Raw genomic sequence first — 18,634 nt, 5'->3', positions numbered from 1 at the left:
GCAGTCAAAACTCTGTTTTCACACGTGATTGCACAATGACTGGGTTTATAAAAACACATTTCACTAGGCTCTGTAGGCTATGGGCTCTCCAACCATGTTCCAAGGGTCTTTTGCCTATAGGCTACTTTTGGAGTTATTTGGCCACTTTATTTGTGTTACAAACCTTAGCTAAACATATACAGTTGAATTCGGAAGTTTACATACACCTTAGCCAAATACATTTAAATTCAGTTTTTCACAATTCCTGACATTTAATCCGAGTAAAAATTCCCTGTTTTAGGTCAGTTAGGATCACCACTTTACTTTAAGTGAAATTTCCGAATAATAATAGAAAGAATTATATATTTCAGCTTTTTTCTTTCATCACATTCCCAGTGGGTCAGAGGTTTACATACACTCAATTTGTATTTGGTAGCATTGCCTTTAAATTGTTTAACTTGGGTCAATTTGATTTGATTTGAAACATTTCAGGTAGCCTTCCACAAGCTTCCCACAATAAGTTGGGTGAATTTTGGCCCATTCCTCCTGACAGAGCTGGTGTAAATGAGTCAGGTTTGTAGGCCTCCTTGCTCGCACACGCTTTTTCAGTTCTGCCCACAAATGTTCTATAGGATTGAGGTCAGGGCTTTGTGATGGCCACTCCAATACCTTGACTTTGTTGTCCTTAAGCCATTTTGTCACAACTTTGGAAGTATGCTTGGGGTCATTGTCCATTTGGAAGACCCATTTGCGACCAAGCTTTAACTTCCTGACTGAGGTCTTGAGATGTTGCTTCAATATATCCACATCATTTTCCTGCCTCATGATGCCATCTATTTTGTGAAGTGCACCAGTCCCTCCTGCAGCAAAGCAGCCCCACCCCCTCATGGTTGGGATGGTGTTTTTCAGCTTGCAAGCCTCCCCCTTTTTCCTCCAAACATAACGATGGTCATTATGGCCAAACAGTTCTATTTTTGTTTCATCAGACCAGAGGACTTTTCTCCAAAAAGTACGATCTTTGTCCCCATGTGCAGTTGCAAACTGTAGTCTGGCTTTTTAATGGCGGTTTTGGAGCGGTACCTTCTTCCTTGCTGAGCGGCCTTTCAGGTAATGTCGATATAGGACTTGTTTTACTGTGGATATAGATACTTTTGTACCCGTTTCCTCCAGCATCTTCACAAGGTCCTTTGCTGTTGTTCTGGGATTGATTTGCACTTTTAGCACCAAAGTTTTTTATAAATTGTATTTCACCTTTATTTAACCAGGTAGGCTAGTTGAGAACAAGTTCTCATTTACAACTGCGACCTGGCCAAGATAAAGCAAAGCAGTTCGACACATACAACAACACAGAGTTACACATGGAATAAACAAACATACAGTCAATAATACAGTAGAAAAAGTCTATATACAGTGTGTGGAAATGAGGTAGGATAAGGGAGGTAAGGCAATAAATAGGCCATGGTGGCGAAGTAATTACAACAAAGCAATTAAACACTATAATGGTAGATGTGCAGAAGATGAATGTGCAAGTAGAAACACTGGGGTGCAAAGGAGCAAGATAAATAAATAAATACAGGAGGGTGATGAGGTAGTTGGATGGGCTATTTACAGATGGGCTATGTACAGGTGCAGTGATCTGTGAGCTGCTCTGACAGCTGGTGCTTAAAGCTAGAGAGGGAGATAGGAGACTCCAGCTTCAGTGATTTTTGCAGTTCATTCCAGTCATTGGCAGCAGAGAACTGTAAGGAAAGGCGGCCAAAGGAAGAATGGGCTTTGGGGGTGACCAGTGAGATATACCTGCTGGAGCGCGTGCTGCTATGGTGACCAGTGAGCTGAGATAAGGTGGGGATTTACCTAGCAGAGACTTGTAGATGACCTGGAGCCAGTGGGTTTGGCGACGAGTATGAAGCGAGGGCCAGCCAACGAGAGCGTACAGGTCGCAGTGGTGGGTAGTATATGGGGCTTTGGTGACAAAACGGATAGCACTGTGATAGACTGCATCCAATTTGTTGAGTAGAGTGTTGGAGGCTATTTTGTAAGTGACATTGCCAAAGTCAAGGATCGGTAGGATGATCAGTTTTACGCGGGTATGTTTGGCAGCATGAGTTTAGGATACTTTGTTGCGAAATAGGAATCCGATTCTAGATTTAATTTTGGATTGGAGATGCTTAATGTGAGTCTGGAAGGAAAGTTTACAGTCTAACCAGACACCTAGGTATTTATAGTTGTCCACATATTCTAAGTCAGAACCGTCCAGAGTAGTGATGCTGGACGGGCGGGCAGTTGCGGGTAGCGATCGGTTGAATATCATGCATTTAGTTTTACTTGCATTTAAGAGCAGTTGGAGGCCACGGAAGGAGAGTTGTGGGGCATTGAAGCTCGTCTGGAGGTAGTTAACACAGTGTCCAAAGAAGGGCCAGAGGTATACAGAATGGTGTCGTCTGCGTAGAAGTGGATCAGAGCATCACCAGCAGCAAGAGCGACATCATTGATGAATACAGAGAAGAGAGTCGGAAAGTACGTTCATCTCTAGGAGACAGAACGCGTCTCCTTCCTGAGCTGTATGACGGCTGCGTGGTCTCATGGTGTTTATACTTGCGTAGTATTGTTTGTACAGATGAACGTGGTACCTTCAGGCGTTTGGATATTGCTCCCAAGGATGAACCAGACTTGTGGAGGTCTACAATTTTTTTCTTTTGATTTCCCATGATGTCAAGCAAAGATGCAATGAGTTTGAAGGTAGGCCTTGAAATACATCCACAGGTACACCTCCAATTGACTCAAATTATGTCAATTAGCCTATCAGAAACTTCTAAAGCCATTACATAATTTTCTAGAATTTTCCAAGCTGTTTAAAGGCACAGTCAACTTAGTGTATGTAAACTTCTGACCCACTGGAATTGTGATAGTGAATTATAAGTGAAATAATTTTTCTGTAAACAATTCTTGGAAAAATGACTTGTGTCATCCACAAAGTAGATGTCCTAACCGACTTGCTAAAACTATAGTTTGTTAACAAGAAATGTGTGGAGTGGTTGAAAAACGAGTTTTAATGTCTCCAAAATAAGTGTATGTAAATGTCCGACTTCAACGGTAGGGCTATGGGTTAGGCTACATGATGCATGCGACTATGATTTGCGCTGTCTTGTTTTTGCATATACTAAATAATATGTGTGAAATTAGTTTTGATTTAGAATGGGCCAGTATCATGCACCTGTCGGAACAGGGGTAAATAAAGACGCCATCCATTTGCACTTGAATAGCAAAAGGAGGACGCTTTTCCCACGGTTAATTTTCATGCCAGCCAGTAGGCTCCTCTATAGGCCTAGCCTATAGAAAGCTCATGGGATCCTCCTCTTTTCGATAGAGGTCATCAAAACTGTTTTCTCACGCAATTGCATAGCATAGCCTATATAAATGTTGCACTTATTTTATTACATGCATCAACCAGCTATGAGGAGTTGGCTCTCACTGCTCAACAGGTAATCGATCCTATTTCAATCAAACTCTGAATGCCAGGGCTCTCATGAAGATTTTGATTAGATTTTCGATTGTATTTGCATTGATATCAGAGTGATCATAAATGACTGGCCGTTAGCAAATTTGGTAGGCTACTAATGGCCATCAGAGGCATCAGAGCACAGTTTTGGAGAAGCCTAGTTACCGTGACTCAATGGTCACGTGGAATTTGACTGCGGTCATGACTCCTGACTGCTGGTGTGGCAGTAATAAGGTCACCATAACAATACTGAGCTATTAAAGAAGGCCTGGGTAAGGCCAAAATGTCACAAATATTCCATCTTCAATTCATTATTTCTCAATTATGCTTTAATATATAAATATCAAATATTTGTCGACAATCCTTCCACCAAAGGATTACATTTAGTGAAAATAAATATATATATATTTATTGTTCTAGTTTCATGAGGAATCACTAGGCTACATGCTATCCTATTATGAGCACATTTAGGTTTCTGATTTAAAAAAAGGGTTGATATCATTTATTATGAGTATTAATCATAATCCTCTGGCACTAATTCTGCAAGTTTTTCCCATCCATCATAGTCACTGTCACTTCATATGTTGGAAAGTAAGTTAATCGAGCATGATCATATTCTGTTGCTCTACTAGGACACATTCAACAATTTACTGGACTAGGTAACATCAGGAAAGCCTAATTCTAAGGGCTATACTTGATCTGTTTCATATCCCTCAGGTAAAAGGAGTCAGGGCATTAGTCAGTCAGTCCAATAAAGTAAGTGCTTTATTTCCCCTGTCCTGTTTTTGTTTTTGTTCTGCAATGCCTACTGCTGGTTTAGTTTCTTAGGTATCCAGGCTGTATCACAACCGGCTGTGATTGGGAGTCCCATAGGGCGGCTCACAATTGGCCCATCGTTGTCTGGCTTTGGTCAGTGTAGGCCGTCATTGTAAAAAATAATTTGTTCTTAACTGACTTGCCTAGTTAAATAAAGATTACTAACACTACACATATACACAAATGGTGACATTGGGCATTGCTCACCAGAACTCATTCCAAAAAAGTACTATGATGCTCACGCAGTTCTGGGGTGTTTGGTAGTTTTGGGGTGTTCGGTTGTTTTTTACCAACACAGCAGAAATGCATTTTTTTAGTATGTGCAATTGTGAATATATACACTACTGTTCAAAAGTTGAACAATACTTGTTAACTTTTCTATTTATGTTGGTAACCAGTTTATAATAGCAATAAGGCACCTTGGGGGTTTGTGGTATATGGCCAATATGCCACCAAGTTCGTGGTATATTAGGCCTCTGTACGCCTATGTAGATATTCCATTAAAAATCAGCCGTTTCCACCTACAATAGTCATTTACAACATTAACAATGTCTACACTGTATTTCTGATCAATTTGATGTTATTTTAATGGACAAAAAATGTGCTCTTCTTTCAAAAACAAGGAAATGTCTAAGTGACCCCAAACTTTTGAACGGTAGTGTATGTATTTATACAAAAGTGTAATTATACTTATTTTTTTGATTTTTAGGAATTATTGTATTATTGCTGAACTATCATTTTGCTTATCTTCCACAACAATACTTGTTCTGAAAATAATATATGTTCTCCTCCAAACAGACTCTAGAATTCAATGCCACTATTATCAGAAAGAGAGAGAGAGTGTGTTTGTGTGTGCGAGCGTGTGTGTGTGTGCGGTAACTGCAAGCACGAGGGCGGGTTCATGCAAGGATACTGAGTCATCAGGAAGTGAAACAGAACAGAATGTGCTGCACTAATCTGATTGAAAAACACTGCCCTGAGTGGTCGGAAGAAAAAAAATAAGATGTTTTATTTAAGCTAAAAGAGAATTCTGTGTCACAGGCGAAGAAGAGCAACAACATCGAAAACAACAAAATATTTGAACCACAGACACAAGACATTTTGTTGGATTTTGTTAGCCCATAGTGTGAGAAAAGTTGCCTAGTGCACTCTCACTCAAACATGAACACCGCAACAAAATAAAAGCTGAGCAACATAATGCTCTTTGTTTGTTAGCGAGGCATGTGTGTTATGCAACCCCATAAATTTAATCTCCTGTCCTAATCCTTTTTAGCTGTGGACTTTTGGCCTCCGGGGGTCAGAGGGGGTGATAGTTGAGGAACATGGAAGTCGTCTGGCTGAACCGCGCTGTGCTCTAATTCATACATTCCGTTAGATATTATCTCAAAGCTTAGAGCTCTGAGCTGGGGGCCAGAGTCAACTACTAATCCCTGTTTGTTTAATGAATAGGGCAAAGCTAAGCACAGTGTTTGTGGTTTAAATAAGGTAGACGGAGGGACCTGGCTGTAGGAGAGGGGGATGAGTGTAAAGAAGAAAGGGAGTATGTTTTATTGGAAGGCAAAGACAGAGGAATGTTTGTAATTAGAAACTAGGTCAAACAGTCTGAACTTAACCAAAGCCTATAGGCTACAAGTGGTGACGCTTGTTGGGATTCCATGACTCCTAATAGTCCCATGCGATGAAATCGGGAGGGATACTATGGATCTGTCTCCATCCATATGTTAATACGTCTGTCACACGCTATACCTCAGACACTGCTGACCTGATTTTGACAAAACTTGGTTGAATGATGCGTCTTGACATCAAGAATCTGCATTTACAAAATTACACTGATTGGCCCAAGGGGGCTCTATAGTAATCAACTGAAATTCCAAACTTTTAACAAGCATATCTCCTGTCCGGTTTGAGCTACAGTCATTACATGTTGTACATACAGTAAATGGAGTCCCTCATGAGGAAGAACTTTCCCATAAGGACCTATAAGCTCCGGACATTAGATTTTCTACAAAGTTGACCTTTTGTCCCCCACCAAATTTTGAACAAGCATATATCATGCCCTGTTTTCCCATATTGACGAATCTTGCATGAATGATGCTTCTTGCCGTCAACATCCGGCATTTATAAAATTACACCAATTGGACCAAGGGTGGAGCTATAGTAACAGCAACACTTGATTGTTTGTTTCTCTCTCTCATTAATCTACCCAACATAAATTAAAATAATTGTCACTAATTGGCCCAAGGGGGAGTGCTCTATCATTCGTGGGGGATGACATGTTTATGGTTGCCTTGTTCTATTTTATAGCCATTACATTGGAAGCTGAGAAATGCCATTTGGTGTGAGGCTTAGTCCCTCTGAGAAAACATTGCAGTGTTTCCTCTGTAAACATTGAATTACATTCAGGTGTGAAAGTAGATACTGTTTATTGCCAGTATGGGACCCACTATGTGTGCACGCACTTGGTGGTATATTGGCCATATACCACAAACACCCAAGGTGCCTTATTGCTATTATAAACTGGTTACCAACATAAATAGAAAAGTTAACAAGTATTGTTGGGTCATACCAGATGTATATTGTCTGATATTCACACGGCTGAAATGCTGTTTCAGCCAATCAACATCCAGGACCCAAACTACCGGGTTTATAATTTGCATTATCAAATATAATCTCATATTACTGTGTTAAAATAACTGTTCAGTGAAAATCACACTTTTAATCACACCCTGTCATAAATGCTGGATAAACAATACTAATGAATTATACATTACATACCCTGCAATAGAAGGAAATCAGTCAATTGGGCTGGCGTGGTTACCTGTTGTTACATGTCCTGTGTGGCTCAGTTGGTAGAGCATGGTGTTTGCAACGCCAGGGTTGTGGGTTCAATTCCCACGGGGGACCAGTACGGAGAAAAAATATATGAAATGTATGCATTCACTACTGTAAGTCGCTCTGGATAAGAGTGTCTGCTAAATGACTAAAATGTAAATGTAATGTGTTTGTGAGGCCGGTTGGACATATTGCCGAATTCTCTAAAATGACGTTGGGTGTGGCTTATGGTAGAGAAATTAACATTAAATTATCTGGAAACCGCTCTGATGGGCATTCCTACAGTCAGCATGCCAATTGCACAGTCCCTCAAAACTTGTGGCATTGTGTTGTGTGACAAAATTTAGTTGTTTGGTCCCCAGCACAAGGTGCACCTGTGTAATGATCATGTTGTTTAATCAGCTTCTTGATATGCCACACCTGTCAAGTAGATGGATTACCTTGGTAAAGGACGAATGCTCACCAACAGGGATGTAAACAAATTTGTGCACAACATTTTAGAGAAATAAGCTTTTTGTGCATATGGAACATTTCTGGGATATTTCATTTCAGCTCATGAAACATGGGACCAACACTTTACATGTTGCGTTACAATTTTTGCTCAGTATACATCATTGGTCTCTCTACACAGCGCTTTTTATTGAAGAAAAAATACTTGTTCATGTAGTCATACCAGAGACGGTATAGTCATACTACTCCACTCCAGTAGACGACGATAGGCTAGGGGTAGAGCACTTTCTTTACAAACCCCAGCAGATATACTTTTGAAGAAATGGGAAAACTCCATTGGAACTCCATTAACGCCAATTATGTTCGTTGCCCAAGCATCGTCAATGGGCTATATTATGTGTATATATATACTTAATATGACATTTTACATGTCTTTATTCTTTTGGAACTTCTGTGAGTGTAATGTTTACTGTTCATTTTTATTGTTTATTTCACTTTTGTTTATTACCTACTTCGGTAATGTTAACATGTGTTTCCCATGCCAATAAAGCCCTTGAACTGATAGTACATTGTGGGCGACTATGAGGCAAAGAAAGCTCTCATTCAAGTAGTGAATGGGAGTCAATTGGGTGCTAGCTCGAAAACCCAACATTAGTATACATTTTGTCAACAAGAAGTACAACATTACACATATTTTCCGACATGTGAGATAATTAACTTGTTCTCTGTACTATCATATAGCTTTGGAATCGTGACTGCCCGTACTTTTGAGGAAAACGGGCAGGTTTCTCGACTCGTTCCCTTACATTGAGAAGGGATTGCGTGACGATTAGTTTAGAAACCGCGTGACGCAGCATGACAACGTCAACGCGATTGGTCGACAGTATGCTGGATGAGTCCTGTCTCTAATATTTCTGCCACAAGCTGGCTACCAAGACTTCTTCTGCTGCTAGCAAAGATTCTTCGGAGCTGTAATCGGAGACTTTGGCCAATACATAACTGGTAACATTTCGATTCATGGAACTGGGAATGAAAACAATTTAAGATTTAACAACATGCACTGTAAAATAGTTTATCTTCAGTCGAACAGTTAAATTGAACCGTCAACAAAAGCCAGCTAGCTAGCTTGCTAACTCCGATGCGCCTCCACGTCTAATGTGGCTGCTAGCTAATGGAAACTAACAATGAACGTCATTGGCTAACTAGAGTGATACAATTAATAATGTTTTTTTTTTTACTAACTGTCTGTAATTAATAAATGAATGTAACAATGCACTTTTTACTTAAAGGTGTAACTATCAATCGTATTAAGCTGCATTTAATTAATCTCATTGTTTCGTTAACTACTTAGTTAGCAAAGTAGCAAGGTCGAAACCTAACGTTAATATTAGCTAACGTTGGCTATGCACTATATCTTGTCCGGTACCTAGCTAACTAATCAAGACTCCCTCTTTTGTTCCAGTTGTATTTATTATTTCGTCAGCCCTTCAAAGGAAACCAGGATCCGTCGAGAGATGGGAGGTAATTAGCTATGCATCGTCTTTTCCGGTCTCCTGAAAAGAACTGCTTGGCACTAACACCGTTGTCACAAATCACGATATGGATTTCATAATATATTAATGAATGTAATTGTGCATGACTGGATCTCGTCTAGATTATTTAATTTTCCTCTTTAACCTTTAACTCTCAGAACCTGCTCATCTCAGAGATTGTCCTCTGGATTGCAAGGTGTATGTAGGGAACTTGGGCAACAGTGGAAACAAGACTGAGTTGGAGAGGGCGTTTGGGTACTATGGCCCTCTGCGGAGTGTGTGGGTGGCCAGGAACCCCCCAGGTTTTGCCTTTGTCGAGTTTGAGGATCCCAGAGATGCAACCGATGCTGTGAGAGAACTGGATGGACGGTAGGCCTCAAGGGGAAATTCACTTGATTATTTGAGTCATAGCTCATGACACAAACATTGAAAGAATATTCCAGTTTAACTTGTGATTCTGCAATTGCTCCATGTGAACAGGACGCTGTGTGGCTGCAGAGTGAGAGTTGAATTGTCCAATGGGGAGAAACGCTCGAGGAGCCGTGGCCCTCCTCCCTCCTGGAGCCGTCGCCCTGGACGTGAAGACTACAGCAGCAGGCGCCGTGGGAGCCCGCCTGTCAGACGCCGGTATAATACATCACCTCTCATCTACACTTATTCTCACCCACTTTTAACATGTAGTCCTACAAGTGTTTATCACCTACCTTGCCAGTCAACCCCACACCCTTCCATCACATCTCCCTCACTTCCAACTGTTCCATATGTACTATAATTTCAATTTAAATGCTTGGACCTGACACACGATCCTGCACTGTAGGTTGGTTAGTGCCGTGATACGTTATAACCTTTTTTACTATGGACACAATCAGAGCTGGGAAATGTTAATTTACTCATCACAAGGGTTGGGTCCCCTTTTAACAGTGACAATTCAGGTGATTTTGAAAGGTTTAATTCAGGCATCATTTGTTTAGATCTAGGCAATACATTTTTTTAAATGACATTTTAGATAATTGGAACAATTAGGGGGCACTTGTTTGATCATTTGATTGCTATATGGATGTTAGTTTTGTTTCACTTTTCTCAGTTTGATTTTTTTCTATCTATATTAATAAAAATAAACCCCATTGCAGAGTCATCACCATCCCTCTTCTCACCACCCTCTCAGACAGTCAACTAGTCCTCTTACAGCATCATGTGACCCCTGACCAGCGCCAGCACCGTGCCCCACCCAATCAGCTTGGCTGGTGTCGTGTCACATGACCCAGGCATGGCCAGTCATGTTCCAGCCTATTGGTTCCTGAGCATGCAGCTCTCAGCCTCCTCCAACCTTAACCCAATCGGCATCGTCGCAGCCCACCTCACAATTCCGACCAATCAGCGATTTTAACTCCTTTCCCCAATTATCAACACAACTACCTACAAGCAGCACAGCAGCCCTCGGCTAACCCCAAAAAGACAGGGAAAATCTACAACTACTGTACCCCCTCCAGCCAACCAACTTCATATCTCCAACACTTGCAACTTGTGGCAAATCCTCTCTGCAAATTCTACCTCCCTCGCCATCAGTCTGGCTTCCTTGCGTCATTTCTATCTTGTGTCCAAACCTGAAAAAATAGTAAGTTCCTTTTCTCCTGCTTTTTGTAGTGTCATGCTTACCACAGGTTTGGTTTTACAGCTGCTTGATGGTATGAAATTGGCGGTCATGGAAATTGTCGTTTGAATTTAGTTTCAAACATCAACTTGTGAGTACAATAATAAGAATCTTGAATCTCCCTCCCATATTTCACAAATGAAAAGCTTTTATCCTTAAACTCAAAAGTTCTGTGGTCTTGGAGCTGCCCTGGTTAGCATGAACTGTATGAGGTCCAATATTGGTAGTGTGCCCTATGTACATCTATGCAACAAAACAGTACAGTATGTAGCTTAAGTCTGCATACCTGTACTTAAAAAATGTTCTCTCTAATTCATTCTCACTTGGTTTTATAAGCGGTCTCATTTTGACCTCAGTTGGTTGTCCAAGCATTCTGTCCTCTAGCAGGGGTGCAGAGAGGATGTCCTATTCTGATCTGTCTGCAGAAAGAGGAAGGCTGTGTGGTATTGTTAAATGATTGGAATGGTGTTTCTTCAGGGATAAGGAATGCCATATTTGATTGGAGTTGATGCCTTTATGCACTGTATAAACTGTTTTTCCTGCTCCATCCACCTCCAGCTCTCCTAGGAGGAGGAGCTTCAGCCGCAGTCGCAGCAGGTGAGCCTAAATGCCTTTTTACCCCAGCCTCCAACTTAATCAGTGTTCTGGTAACTAACTATAGTCTTCCTAACAAATATGAATATCTGTACCCAATAGTAGATCGGTCTAGTACAGATTAGGGGTGTAACGGTACACCAAACCCATGGGGTCACGGTTCTGTTTCGGTACAGCGGGAAAATTAAATGCCAACAGTTTCTGTAGTAAATGTTTATTTAATAAACTACAAAGTGGTGCTATTCCTTATTTACATGTATGATCATGAGTCCTGTAATGCCTGATCAAAGCACAATTAGGAATACCAACCCATTACTCAACACTAAAATAAATCAAAAAGAATTGTCACATGCACCGAATACAACAGGGGTAGACCTTACAATGAAATTCTTAGTTGAAGTTTACATACACCTTAGCCAAATACATTTAAACTCAGTTTTTCACAATTCCTGAAATTTAACCCTAGTAAAAATTCCCTGTCTTAGGTCAGTTAGGATCACCACTTCATTTTAAGAATGTGTAATGTCAGAATAGCAGTAGAGAATGATTTATTTCAGCTTTTTTTTCATCACATTCCCAGTTGGTCAGAAGTTTACATACACTCAATTAGTATTTGGCAGCATTGCCTTTAAATTGTTTAATTTGGGTCAAATGTTTCAGGTAGCCTTCCACAAGCTTCCCACAATAAGTTGGGTGAATTTTGGCCCATTCCTCCTGACAGAGCTGGTGTAACTGAGTCAGGTTTGAAGGCATCCTTGCTCGCACACGCTTTTTCAGTCCAGCCGACAAATTTTCTATTGGATTGAGGTCAGGGCTTTGTGATGGCCACTCCAATACCTTGGCTTTGTTGTCCTTAAGCCATTTTGCCACAACTTTGGAAGTATGCTTGGGGTGATTATCCATTTGGAAGACCCATTTGCGACCAAGCTTTAACTTTCCGACTGATGTCTTCAGATGTTGCTCCAATATATCCACATCATTTTCCTGTCTCATAATGCCATCTATTTTGTGAAGTGCACCAGTCCCTCCTGCAGCAAAGCACCCCCACAACATGATGCTGCCACCCCCGTGCTTCACGGTTGGGATGGTGTTCTTCGGCTTGCAAGCCTCCTCCTTTTTCCTCCAAACATAACGGTCATTATGGCCAAACAGTTCTATTTTTGTTTCATCAGACCAGAGGACATTTCTCCAAAAAGTACGATCTTTGTCCCCATGTGCAGTTGCAAACTGTAGTCTGGCTTTTTTATGGCGGTTTTGGAGCAGTGGCTTCTTCCTTGCTGAGCGGCCTTTCAGGTTATGTCAATATAGGACTTGTTTTACTGTGGATATAGATACTTTTGTACCCGTTTCCTCCAGCATCTTCACAAGGTCCTTTGCTGTTCTGTGATTGATTTGTATTTTTCGCACCAAAGTACGTTCACCTCTAGGAGACAGAACGCGTCTCCTTCCTGAGCGGTATGACGGCTGTGTGGTCCCATGATGTTGTGTACTATTGTTTGTACAGAAGAACGTGGTACCTTCAGGCGTTTGGAAATTGCTCCCAAGGATGAGCCAGACTTGTGGAGGTCTACCATTTTTTTTCTGAGATCTTGGCTGATTTCTTTTGATTTTCCCGTGATGTCAAGCAAAGAGGCACTGAGTGAAGGTAGGCCTTGAAATGCATCCACAGGTACACTTCCAATTGACTCGAATGATGTCATGGCTTTAGAAGCTTCTGATAGGCTAATTGACATCATTTTCTGGTATTTTCCAAGCTGTTTAAAGGCAGTCAACTTAGTGTATGTAAACTTCTGACCCTCTGGAATTGTGATAGTGAAATAATCTGTCTGTAAACAATTGTTGTTAAAATGACTTCTGTCATGCACAAAGTAGATGTCCTAACCGACTTGCCAAAACTATAGTTTGTTAACAAGACATTTGTGGCGTGGTTGATAAACAAGTTTTAAATGTCTCCAACCTAAGTGCATGTAAACTTCCAACTTCAACTGTACTTACAGGCCCCTAACCAACAATGCTGTTTAAAAAGTACAAATTAGAAATAAAAGTAACAAGACGTTAAAGAGCAACAGTAAAATAACAATGGCGAGACTTTATAAAGGGGGTACCAGTACAGAGTCAAAGTGCGGGGGCACCTGTTAATCAATGTAATTTGTACACTACCGTTCAAAAGTTTGGGGTCACTTCAAATTGTCCTTGTTATTGAAAAAGCACATTTTTGTCCAATAAAATGACAAATTGATCACAAATGCAGTGTAGACATTGTTAATGTTATGACTATTGTTGCTGGAAATGGCAAATTTTGTGGAATATCTACATAGGCGTACAGAGGCCTATTAACAGAAACCATCACTCCTGTGTTCCAATGACATGTTAGCTAATCCAAGTTTATCATTTTAAAAAGGCTAATTGATCATTAGAAAACGCTTTTGCAATTATTTTAGCACAGCTGAAAACTGTTGTGATTTAAAGAAGCAATAAAACTGGCCTTTAGACTAGTTGAGTATCTGGAGGATCAGCATTTACGGGTTCGATATCAGGCTCAAAATAGTCAGTCATTTACAACATTAGAAATACAGTATAGAACATTGTTAAACAATTTAATGGACAAAAAAATGTATAAAGACATTTAAGTGACCTCAAACTTTTGAACGGTAGTGTACATGTAGAGTTAGTGACTATGCATAGAAAAGAGTAGCAGTGGTGTAAAAGGGGGGGAATGCAAATAGTCTGGGTAGCTATTTGATTAGATGTTCAGGAGTCTTATGGCTTGGGGGTAGAAGCTGTTTAGAAGCCTCTTGGACCTAGCCATGGCGCTCCGGTACCGCCTGCCGTGCAGTAGCCGAGAGAACAGTCTGACTAGGGTGGCTGGAGTCTTTGACAATTTTTAGGGCCTTCCTCTTACACCATCTGGTATAGAGGTCCTGGATGGCAGGGAGCTTGGCTCCAGTGATGTACTGGGCCGTCAGCACTACCCTCTGTAGTGTCTTGCGGTCGGAGGCCGAGCAGTTGTCATACCAGGCAGTGATGCAACCAGTCAGGATGCTCTCGATGGTGCAGCTGTAGAACCTTTTGAGGATCTGAGGACCCATGCCAAATATTTTCAGTCTCCTGAAGGGGAATAGGTTCTTCACAACTGTCTTGGTGTGCATGGACCATGTTAGTTTGTTGGTGATGTGGATACCAAGGAACTTGACACACTCAACCTGCTCCACTACAGCCCTGTTGAGTGGGTGTGTGCTCGGTCCTCCTTTTTCTGTAGTCCACAATCATCTCCTTTTGTCTTGATCACGTTGAGGGAGAGTTTGTTGTCCTGACACCACACGGCCAGGTATCTGACCACCTCCCTATAGGCTGTCTCGTTGTTGTCGGTAATCAGGCCTACCGCTGTTGTCATCGGAAACTTAATGGTGTTGGAGTCGTGCCTGGCTGTGCAGTTGTGGGTGAACAGGGAGTATAGGAGGGGACTGAGCACGCACCCCTGAGTAGCCCCTGTGGTGAGGATCAGCGTGGCAGATGTGTTGTTGCCTACCCTTACCACCTGGGGGAAGGCCCGTCAGGAAGTCCAGGATCCAGTTGCAGGGGGAGGTGCTTAGTCTCAAGGTCCTTAGCTTATTGATGAGCTTTGAGGGCACTGTGGTGTTGAACGCTGAGCTGTAGTCAATGAATAGCATTCTAACATGCAGTGAGGGGGAAAAAAGCATTTGATCCCCTGCTGATTTTGTACATTTGCCCACGGACAAAGAAATGATCAGTCTATAATTTTAATGGTAGGTTTATTTGAACAGTGAGAGACAGAATAACAACAAAAAAATCCAGAAAAACGCATGTCAAAAATGTTATAAATTGATTTGCATTTTAATGAGGGAAATAAGTATTTGACCCCTCTGCAAAACATGACTTAGTACTTGGTGGCAAAACCCTTGTTGGCAATCACAGAGGTCAGACGTTTCTTGTAGTTGCCCACCAGGTTTGCACACATCTCAGGAGGGATTTTTGTCCCACTCTTTGCAGATCTTCTCCAAGTCATTAAGGTTTCGAGGCTGACATTTGGCAACTCCAACTTTCAGCTCCCTCCAGACTTTCTATAGGATTAAGGTCTGGAGACTGGCTAGGTCACTCCAGGACCTTAATGTGCTTCTTCTTGAGCCACTCCTTTGTTGCCTTGGTTGTGTGTTTTGGGTCATTGTCATGCTGGAATACCCATCCACGACCCATTTTCAATGCCCTGGCTGAGGGAAGGAGGTTCTCACCCAAGATTTGACGGTACATGGCCCCGTTCATCATCCCTTTGATGCGGTGAAGTTGTCCTGTCCCCTTAGCAGAAAAACACCGCCAAAGCATAATGTTTCCACCTCCATGTTTGACGGTTGGAATGTTGTTCTTGGGGTTATAGGCAGCATTCCTCCTCCTCCAAACACGTTGAGTTGATGCCAAAGAGCTCCATTTGTCTCATCTGACTACAACACTTTCACCCAGTTGTCCTCTGAGTCATTCAGATGTTCATTGGCAAACTTCAGACGGGCGTGTATATGTGCTTTCTTGAGCAGGGGGACCTTGCGGGTGCTGCAGGATTTCAGTCCTTCACGGCGTAGTGTTACCAATTGTTTTCTTGGTGACTATGGTCCCAGCTGCCTTGAGATCATTGACAAGATCCTCCCGTGTAGTTCTGGGCTGATTCCTCACCGTTCATGATCATTGCAACTCCACGAGGTGAGATCTTGCATGGAGCCCCAGGCCGAGGGAGATTGACAGTTCTTTCGTTTCTTCCATTTGCGAATAATCGCACCAACTGTTGTCACCTTCTCTCCAAGCTGCTTGGTGATGGTCTTGTAGCCCATTCCAGCCGTGTGTAGGTCTACAATCTTGTCCCTGACATCCTTGGAGAGCTCTTTGGTCTTGGCCATGATGGAGAGTTTGGAATCTGATTGATTGCTTCTGTGGACAGGTGTCTTTTTTACAGGTAACAAGCTGCGGTTAGGAGCACTCCCTTTAAGAGTGTGCTCCTAATCTCAGCTCGTTACCTGTATAAAAGAAACCTGGGAGCCAGAAATCTTTCTGATTGAGAGGGGGTCAAATACTTATTTCCCTCATTAAAATGCAAATCAATGTATAACATTTTTGACATGTGTTTTTCTGGAATTTTTTGTTATTCTGTCCTTCACTGTTCAAATAAACCTACCATTTAAAATTTTGGACTGATCATTTCTTTGTCAGTGGGCAAATGTACAAAATCAGCAGGGGATCAAATACTTTCTCCCCTCACTGTAGGTGTTCCTTTTGTCCAGGTGGGAAAGGGCAGTGTGGATACAATCTCTATTGTACTCATCTGTGGATCTGTTAGGGCGGTGTGCAAATTGGAGTGGGTCTAGGGTTTCTGGGATAATGGTGTTGATGTGAGCCACAGACGTGAGTGCTACGGGTCGGTAGTCATTTAGGCAGGTTACCTTAGTGTTCTTGGGCACAGGGACTATGGTGGTCTGCTTAAAACATGTTGGTATTACAGACTCGGACAGGGAGAGGTTGAAAATATCAGTGAAGACACTTGCCAGTTGGTCAGCGCATGCTCGCAGTACACATCCTGGTAATCCGTCTGGCCTTATCCAATTACGATATTGTCTCATTGCTGCAATTCCCCAACAGGCTCGGGAGAGGCGACGGTCGAGCCATGTGTTCTCCGAAACATGACCCGCCAAACCGTGCTTAACACATGCTTGCTTAACCCGGAAGCCAGCTGCACCAATGTGTCGCAGAAAACAGTTAAGCTGATGACCGAAGTCAGCCTACAGGCGCCCGGCCTGCCACAAGGAGTCGCTAGAGCACGATGAGCTAAGTAATGCCAAACCCTCCCCTAACCCGGACGACGCGGGCCAATTGTGTGCTGCCCTATGGGACTCACGGTTGTGACCTGGGATCAAACCCAGGTTTGTAGTGACGCTTCAAGCACTGCGATGCAGTGCCTTATACCGCTGTGCAGCCCCATAGGGTCTAGTTATCGTAAGCCATAGCTATTTACTCGAGGTGCATAGGCCTACAATGCGGTGTTTATTTTCTGTATTCAGGTTCACAGGGTTGACCGAACAGAGCTTCCGCGCTACGTGTACCGTTACACCCCTAGTACACATGGTTCTCACATTAATACTAATTGGGGCTGTCTAGTTTCAAGTGACCGTTCTTCAAATGTAATAATCCTGATGGATATCTGAATACATGTCAGTACATTGGAAACACTAACTTGTTCTTCTCTAGGTCTCTGTCAAGAGATCGAAGAAGAGAGAGGTCTATCTCCAGAGACAGGAACCATAAACCTTCAAGATCCTTCTCAAGGTCTCGGAGGTAAGTGTGCGTGTGTTCGCTGGCGTCTGTATTGACAGGCATCTTCCTATATAGACTTGTATTTTTTAGGCCTATGGATTGTAGTAATGCATTGTGCAAGTTATTCTTGTTTCTGACAACTTCTGTTTTTTTTTTTCTGTTTTTTTTCAGCCGCTCCAGGACCGCTGAGAGAAAGTGAGTGTCTGACAGTCTGAACTCAGTCCAAACCTGAGGATGTCTTGTATAGAATCAGGTTCTGGATGAGTGCATTTCATTTTTAAATGATTAACCTTTTTAGATTTGTGTTTAGGTGAGACAGCCATGTCTGTCCATCTGTGAAACGACTTTTTTGGAAAGCTGTATAGTTCAATTTACTGTCTTTATTGTACCAAAATGTCTCATTTTCACTTGTTTAAGCATACAGATGACTGACTTACTGTCCAACTACACCTAACACATTGTCCAATAGGGGCAGGGGTTGGTTTTGAACATTCAGTCCAGCCTTAATATAGGGAGTATCTGTCAATGTGGGAATAACATAACTACATTATTTGTTTCTGTTAAACTGTTTGAAGAGATTGAATTAAACATTTGGTAACATGTTTCACTGGGCATAACTCTTTGCATTATTGAATGATGTAGAATTTTGATTGTGACACTGTACGTTCTTGGATGGGAGATGGAACGGATAAAGTGTAACTCAAAAGCTTTGTCATTAAATTGTTCTTCAAATGGAAATTTGTCTAACTCAGCTTGAGTACATCCCATTTTAACTTCTCCATATTTAATTGATTGACTGATTTGTTGAGCTCTACCCACATTGCAAGTACAGTGCATTTGAAAAATGTATTTAGACCCATTTACTTTCTCCATTTTGTTACTTTACAGCCTTATTCTAAAACGAAGTACCCTTTTCTCAATCTACACACAATACCCCAAAATGACAAAGCAAAAACAGGTTTTTAGAAA

The 18,634-nt window shown here is 41.8% G+C and overlaps 1 protein-coding gene across 2 annotated transcripts; it reads left to right on the top strand.

Moving 5' to 3' along the window:
- Positions 1–8,436: 8,436 nt before the first annotated feature.
- LOC106583545 (serine/arginine-rich splicing factor 3-like) lies at positions 8,437–18,269 on the top strand. 2 transcript variants are annotated; one of them, XR_001323548.3, is made up of 7 exons: positions 8,437–8,578; positions 9,039–9,097; positions 9,267–9,477; positions 9,589–9,735; positions 10,239–11,356; positions 17,600–17,686; positions 17,837–18,269. XR_001323548.3 is itself a non-coding variant. In XM_014167849.3 (7 exons), exons 1-7 carry the CDS (start codon positions 8,469–8,471, stop codon positions 17,862–17,864), a joined length of 681 nt encoding a protein of 226 aa, XP_014023324.1. In that variant the 5' UTR covers positions 8,438–8,468; the 3' UTR covers positions 17,865–18,269. The 2 variants fall into 2 exon arrangements, 1 of the variants encoding a protein (XP_014023324.1); XM_014167849.3 differs by having other exon boundaries at positions 8,438–8,578; positions 11,318–11,356.
- The last annotated feature ends 365 nt before the right edge of the window (positions 18,270–18,634 follow it).

The sequence above is a fragment of the Salmo salar genome, chromosome 22 (genome assembly GCF_965601325.2).
Source record: "Salmo salar chromosome 22, fSalSal1, whole genome shotgun sequence".
In the NCBI taxonomy this organism is placed as follows: domain Eukaryota; kingdom Metazoa; phylum Chordata; class Actinopteri; order Salmoniformes; family Salmonidae; genus Salmo; species Salmo salar.
Note: the sequence above shows the minus strand (reverse complement) of the source record. Positions and strands in the feature narration are given on the sequence as shown.

Coding starts and splice junctions, on each gene's coding strand:
- LOC106583545 (XM_014167849.3), top strand. CDS start 8,469: ATGAGTCCTGTCTCTAATATTTCTGCCACAAGCTGGCTACCAAGACTT. Junction 9,098..9,266: donor GATCCGTCGAGAGATGGGAG/GTAATTAGCTAT, acceptor TTTAACTCTCAG/AACCTGCTCATCTCAGAGAT. Junction 9,478..9,588: donor GTGAGAGAACTGGATGGACG/GTAGGCCTCAAG, acceptor CCATGTGAACAG/GACGCTGTGTGGCTGCAGAG.